Below are 6,025 nucleotides of genomic sequence, written 5' to 3' on the forward strand. Positions count from 1 at the left end.
TGGGGCTCCATTGGGTTCTATGGAGCTCTGGAAGATTCTATGGGGCTCTGTGGGGTTCCATTAGGATCTATGGGGCGCTGTGGGGCTCCAGAAAGTTCTGTGGGGTTCTAGAAAGTTCTGTGGTGTCCCATTGGGTTCCCTGGAGTTCCAGAAGGTTCTATGGGTTCCCATTCGGTTCTGTGGGGTTCCAGAAGGTTCTATGGGTTCCCATTCGGTTCTGTGGGGTTCCAGAATGTTCTATGGGGCACTGTGGGGCGCTGTGCAGCTCTATGGGTTCTACGGGATTCCATTCGGTTCTATGGGGCGCTGTGGGGCTCCAAAAGGTTCTGTGGAGCCCTCTGGTGTTCTACGGGTTCCCATTGGGTTCTATGGAGCTCTGGAAGATTCTATGGGGCTCTACGGGGCACTGTGGGGCTCCAGAAGGTTCTGTGGGGCTCTGTGGGGGTCTATGGCACTCTGTGGGGCTCCAGAAGGGACTGGGGGGCTCTGTGGGGTTCCATAAGGTTCTACGAGGTTCAGTGGAGTTCTGTGGGGCTCTACGGGGTCCTAGAAGACTCTGTGGGGTTCTATGGGGTCCCATTGGGTTCTATGGGGCTCCAGAATGTTCTATGGGGTCCCATTGGATTCTCTGGAGCTCTGTGGGGTCCCATTGGGTTCTGTGGGGTTCTAGAAGGTTCTATGGGGTGCTGTGGGGCTCCAGAAGGTTCTATGGGGTTCTGTGGGGGTCTGTGGGGTCCCATGGTGTGCTAGAAGGTTCTATGGGGCTCCAGAAAGTTCTGTGGGGCTCTGTGGGGCTCTGTAAGATTCTGTGGGGTCCCATTGGGTCCTATGGGGTTCTAGAAGGTTCTGTGGAGTCCTGTGGGGGTCTCTGGGGGGCTGCAGGGCTGCAGAAGGTTCTGTGGGGTCCCATTGGGTTCTATGGGGCTCCGTTGGGTTCTATGGAGCTCTGGAAGATTCTATGGGGCTCTATGGGGCTCTACGGGGTTCTGTGGGGCTCTATGGGGCGCTGTGGGGCTCCGGAAGGTTCTATGGGGTTCTATGGAGCTCTGTGGGGTTCTAGAAAGTTCTGTGGGGTCCCATTGGGTTCTGTGGGGCTCTATGGGGCTCTAGAAGGTTCTATGGGTGTCTATAGGGTCCCATTGGGTCATATGGGGTTCTAGAAGGTTCTATGGGGCGCTGTAGGGCTCTAGAAGGTTCTATGGGGTTCTACAGGGGTCTACGGGGCTCTGTGGGGTCCTATGGTGCTCTAGAAGGTTCTGAGGGACTCTATGGGGCTCTATGAGGTTCCAGAAGGGTCTGTGAGGTCCCATTGGGTTCTATGGGCTCCAGAAGGTTCTGTTGGTTCCCAGTGGGTTCTATGGGGCTCCATTGGGTTCTATGGAGCTCTGGAAGATTCTATGGGGCTGCTATGGGGCTGCTATGGGGCACTGTGGGGCTCCAGAAGGTTCTGTGGGGTTCTGTGGAGTTCTGTGGGGTTCTAGAAAGTTCTGTGGGGTCCCATTGAGTCCTATGGTGCTCTAGAAGGTTGTGTGGGGTTTGTGTATTTGATTTGGGTTGTGCGTTCATAAAATAGCATGGTTGAGGTTTTTCCCTTCCATTTAAACTACAAAAGAATGGAAAATGGGGATTCCCTGTCAACTGATACCCCCAACAGCATAGATAAGGCAGGGTTTCCTTCAAATGATACTGTTAAAATCACAGGATGGGGATTCTCTCTCAACCTGACTACAGACAATTACGGAAAAGGAAGGTTTTTCCCTCAATTTTTAAACCTCTTTTCTCCTAATCACCCCTCTCTTTTCTGGGGGCACTGTGGAGGGACCGGGGCCTCTAGGGAGGGACTGACAAGATAAAAGGGGGAAGTTGAAAGTTTCCCCTTGGCACCCCATGCTGCCCCGCCTGCTCGGGTGCCCGTGTGCATCCGGCTGCTCCCCGGCCCCTGCTGGATGCTCCCACCGTCATTCCTGGGGGGACACTTGGGATGCCCCATTGGCCCCGCTGGACCAGCAGCTCCCTGTGCAGGTGTGCCCCGGTAACCCTCTGAAAGCAGCCACTCACGCCTGGAGCTGCCACACCTTGGAGCGGGGGGCGAGGTGGAGAAAGGTCCTGCTGGTCGTTCCCTCCCCTGCACGGGCCGTTGTCTGTCCCTGAAACACCGGGGTGCCGGGCTTTCCTTGCTGTGGAAAAGAACCGGCCTTCTCGTCCGGGTACCCGTGGCCAAAATTGGGATTCCCCCTCCAAAATTCTCTATGTCCTAGCTTTGTACTTACCGAGGAAATTCCCCATGGATTGTAAGAGGTTACTGGCAATTTTTCCTCTGCAATTGTTACTGAATTGTGTTTCTGTTGAAGGGTTTGGCCGGGTTTTTTATGGCTAATCCTGCCAGGCCGCAACAGAACCCGAGCACCCCCATCGCTGGTCCACCCTGAATTTCAGTGAAATATTGATAGAGTTTCTAAATCTCGGGCACAGGGTGGCATTGTTGGGGTGTCCTGGGCAGGGCGGGAGTTGGACTCGATGCACTTTGTGGAGGCAGCTCAGGATACTCTGGGATTTTGTGACAGTTCTTTCCCACGGGAAGGGAAGTTTCCCACCCCCCCATCTCAGGAGCAGCTCCAAGGCGGCTCCTAGGAAGTCAATCCCAGCCAGACCCATCTGTCCTAGCAGCTTCCCTCTGGGACCAACCCTTGGATTATGGGATTTTGGAGGTGCAATCCAAATTTTGGCCAATTTTGGCTTGTGGACGACGAGTCCCATTTGCCATTCCAAAAAAGTCACATTTGCGTTTTCCAACCCCACAGCTCCGTATCCACTCTTCCTTCCATCCCAAAATGCCAGGTATCATACAGCATGTACAGAGCTTTACTTTGAAACAATTCTTTTAATGTAAATTAATATTATTTCTTAGTAGATACAAAAGTGAGGAACTTTACAGGATTTAGCATTTTGTACACACACCCCCACCACCCTCCCTGCGAATTCCTACACATTTTGGAGCTGTAACACCCCTTTTTAGAGGAGGAGAAAGCCCTTTTTTCACCCTCAACCTCCCCCTTTCCTTTTGTAATTTATTCTCCCTCTTTCATATATTTTTGTTTTTCTCTTTGTTCTTTTAAGGAAAAGAGCCCCAGTCCATTCACACACACACCCCCCCCCCCGGGCCCCCCGGGGCCACACGAAGCCAAAAACTCCTCTGTTACCATTTAATTTTGGGTTGCCCCCCCCATGCTATGGGGAGGGTCCTCGCTGCCCTCCCAGGGCTTTTCAGGGTCATTTTGAGCCTTGGCCTTCTCCCCCAGGCTCTTCTTGGGGTCACTTTGAGCTTTTTCCTTGTTCCCCAGGCTCTTTTCAGGATCCCTTTGAGTCTTCACCTTGTCCCCCAGGCTCTTTTTGGGGTCCCCCTCATCCTTGTCCCCCCGGTGCTTTTGGGGGTCCGCCCCGTCCTTGTCCTCCCCCTTGGCGTCAATGGCCGCGTGTTCCCTCCGCACCAGCTCCTCGAGGTCCTCCTGAGGGGAGGACACTGGGGTTCAGGGGGGTCCCAGAAGGGTTTGGGGGGCAGGGGCACCCCCAAAATGTGCAGGTGGGGGGAGGTGTCGGGGAGTACCTTCCAGCCTAACAGTTCAGCCAGAGCCAGGCACCCGCTGTCACAGTCCCCCAGCCAGGCCACATCCCTGCGCAGGCACAGGGATCCCAAAGTCAGTGACCTTTGCGGGGCCCTAAAAAACTCAGGGGCCCTAGAACCACCTTGGGGGTCCCCAAACCACCCTGTGGATACCCAAAACCACCTTGAGTGGCCCCAAAACTACCTTAGGGTGTCCCAAACCTAGATGGGGATCCTCCAACCCACAAACCACTTTGAGGGTTTCCAAAACCAGCTGGGGATCCCTCAAACCCCTGGGGGCGGGGGGGCAGAGCCCCCTGATCCCCATACCTGTAGGCCTTGTCTGAGTCAAAGTCCATCCCGCCAAAGCCCATCAGGGACATCAGGGGATCACTCTGAGGGGCACAAAGGGGATGACAAGGGGTGGGCAGCTGCTCTGCGCCCCCCCTCAGCACCTCCCAATCTCCCCCCCACCTCACCTGCCCTGTCTTCTCCTTGTTGATCAGGAGTCTTGGGGTGTTAGTGGGGACCCTGTGTGAAGGGACAGTCACAGGTGGGTCCCAGGGCTCTGGGGGGGGTCCATGAACAGTGCTGGGGGGGTCTCACCTGCTGATGAGGGAGGCGAAGGGCTGCACCTGCAGCGAGGTGCCCATGATGAGCAGCAAGTCGACTTTTTTAAAGTCCTGTTGAGGGAGGGGAGGTCACTTGAGGGGGGTCCCCGGGTCCCCTCAGCCTCCCCCCCCCAGTTCAAGCTGGGGGCAGGGGGGCACGTTCAAAAACCCCAAACCTCACTCCAAACCCCACTCACCGACTCCAGGAGGGCGAAGAAGCGTGAGGGGAGGTTCTCCCCAAAAAACACGATGTCTGGGGGGGGTGGGAGGTGAGTGAGGGGGTGGGGGGGGGGAAGACACCCCCCCCCCTCCAAATTCCCGCTGGGCCCCCCTCCCCCCCCCCCCCACCCCCCCAACAACAACTCACCAGGTTTCACCAGCCCCTGGCACTTCTCACATTTTGGAACAAGGGAGGAAAAAATCCGCTCTGAAAAGGAGAGGGAGCGGGGACCTCTGAGGAAAGGGGGCAAAGGGACATTTGGGGGGGGACCACAAGGATTCGAGGGGGCACAGGGACATTTGGGGGACCACAGGGACATTTGAGGGGCACTGGAGAACAAGCTGCTGTTACTCCCCTATAGCAGCACAGGCTGGAGCACCCCCGCAGCCACTCGGGGGGGTCCCCAGAGCCCCCCCCTACCCCTCATCCAGGCCAGGCCGTAGGGCTGGCGGCACGAGGGCCGCAGGCAGTGGGACGTGAAGAAGGTGCCGTGAGCCTCCACCAGCAGCTCCGGGTCCAGCCCCGCCACCCTCTCCAGAGTGTCGATGTTCTGGGGGGGGCATGGGGGGTGGGGGGTCAGGAGGAGGTCCCCAAAATCCCCGTGAGCCCCAAACCGGCTGAGGGGGGAGGGGGGGCCCCACCTGGGTGTAGCAGCGCAGCAAGAGCCCTTTGTCCTGCAGCAGCCGCATGAAGTAGTGACACACTGTGGGCTGGGGGAGAATTTGGGGGTTATTTGGGGTCTCTTAGAGCCCCCCCCTTGAGTAGGGGGGCGCTTGGCAGTAGGTTCGGGGGGGGGGGTTGGGTTAGGGCTACCTTGAACTGCCCTGGGTAGAGCTCACGGGCGAGGGCGAAAAAGGGCTCTGGGTGTTTCTGGGGGGGGCACAGGGAGGTCGGGGGGGGGCTCGGAGCACCCCCAGAAACTCACGACCCCCCCCTAAAATTTGGGGAGGAAAGGAGGGGGTACCTTGAAGAAATCGATCTCGAAGATGGCCTCGGGATAGGGGAGGTTGTAGCTCTGCAGGTTGGAGTACAGCCCGGTGCCGGGGGAGCGGAAATCCGGGATCCCGGCGGCTGAGGGGGTTGGGGGGGTCAGCACCCACCCCGGGCGCCCCCGAACCCCCCCAGGACCCCCACAAAGAGCACTCACAGGTGGAAATGCCAGCGCCCACCATGCACACGACGTTCTTACCTGGGGGGGGACATAGGGGTGAACCCCAAATCTGCCCTCGAGAGCCCCAAAAGTGCCCCTTTCCCCCCGCGCTGTGAAGCCCCAGACCCACCCTGTTCCCGCTGCGCCCCCCCTCCCCCATTCCCGGTGTCCTGCCGTTCCCGGTGTCTCCGTGTCCCCCCCTCCATGCCTGATCTTCCCGCTGCCCCGTCCCCGTTCCCGTCCCCGTTCCCGGCGTCCCTACAGCGGTCGCTCTTCAGGAAGCGGCTCACGCCCTGCAGGCTCAGCTCGTCCAGCACCGGCTCCGGTTTGTCCCCGCCGAGCCCCAAGGTCCGGGACAGGAGCGTCCGCAGCAGCTCCACTGCGGGGACACCGAACTGTCCCCAAAGGCTCCCCAAAGCGTCCCCGGCGTCCCAAATTCCCAG

At 58.3% G+C, this 6,025-nt stretch overlaps 1 protein-coding gene and 2 long non-coding RNA genes across 7 annotated transcripts in view; 2 read left to right on the forward strand and 1 right to left on the reverse strand.

The window, feature by feature from the left end:
• Nucleotides 1-96: 96 nt before the first annotated feature.
• On the forward strand, nucleotides 97-723 carry LOC121660775. The gene is made up of 3 exons (XR_006014779.1): nucleotides 97-124; nucleotides 554-613; nucleotides 704-723. It is a non-coding gene; the product is annotated as an uncharacterized LOC121660775 (long non-coding RNA).
• A 35-nt stretch (nucleotides 724-758) lies between these two features.
• Nucleotides 759-2,959, forward strand: LOC121660774. 2 transcript variants are annotated; one of them, XR_006014777.1, is made up of 3 exons: nucleotides 759-1,063; nucleotides 1,164-1,253; nucleotides 1,294-2,959. It is a non-coding gene; the product is annotated as an uncharacterized LOC121660774 (long non-coding RNA). The 2 variants fall into 2 exon arrangements; XR_006014778.1 differs by having other exon boundaries at nucleotides 1,333-2,959.
• A 230-nt stretch (nucleotides 2,960-3,189) lies between these two features.
• Nucleotides 3,190-6,025, reverse strand: part of SIRT2 (sirtuin 2) — a 3,798-nt gene continuing 962 nt past the window's right edge. For 2 of the 4 annotated variants that reach the window (XM_042020224.1, XM_042020227.1), the window contains exons 3-15: nucleotides 5,845-5,961; nucleotides 5,580-5,621; nucleotides 5,397-5,503; nucleotides 5,246-5,302; nucleotides 5,074-5,142; nucleotides 4,853-4,982; nucleotides 4,580-4,639; nucleotides 4,410-4,465; nucleotides 4,208-4,284; nucleotides 4,081-4,132; nucleotides 3,932-3,996; nucleotides 3,605-3,671; nucleotides 3,190-3,506 (exon numbers count right to left, since the gene is read on the reverse strand). In XM_042020224.1, coding sequence (XP_041876158.1) covers nucleotides 3,204-3,506; nucleotides 3,605-3,671; nucleotides 3,932-3,996; nucleotides 4,081-4,132; nucleotides 4,208-4,284; nucleotides 4,410-4,465; nucleotides 4,580-4,639; nucleotides 4,853-4,982; nucleotides 5,074-5,142; nucleotides 5,246-5,302; nucleotides 5,397-5,503; nucleotides 5,580-5,621; nucleotides 5,845-5,961 — 1,202 coding nt within the window. In that variant the 3' untranslated portion in view covers nucleotides 3,190-3,203. The remainder of the gene's footprint in view (nucleotides 3,507-3,604; nucleotides 3,672-3,931; nucleotides 3,997-4,080; nucleotides 4,133-4,207; nucleotides 4,285-4,409; nucleotides 4,466-4,579; nucleotides 4,640-4,852; nucleotides 4,983-5,073; nucleotides 5,143-5,245; nucleotides 5,303-5,396; nucleotides 5,504-5,579; nucleotides 5,622-5,844; nucleotides 5,962-6,025) is intronic. The other 2 variants (XM_042020225.1, XM_042020226.1) reach the window with 2 other exon arrangements.

This window comes from Corvus kubaryi, unplaced genomic scaffold, assembly GCF_017639235.1.
Source record: "Corvus kubaryi isolate FWS band 111438036 unplaced genomic scaffold, C.kubaryi_AGA036_p1.0 36917, whole genome shotgun sequence".
In the NCBI taxonomy this organism is placed as follows: domain Eukaryota; kingdom Metazoa; phylum Chordata; class Aves; order Passeriformes; family Corvidae; genus Corvus; species Corvus kubaryi.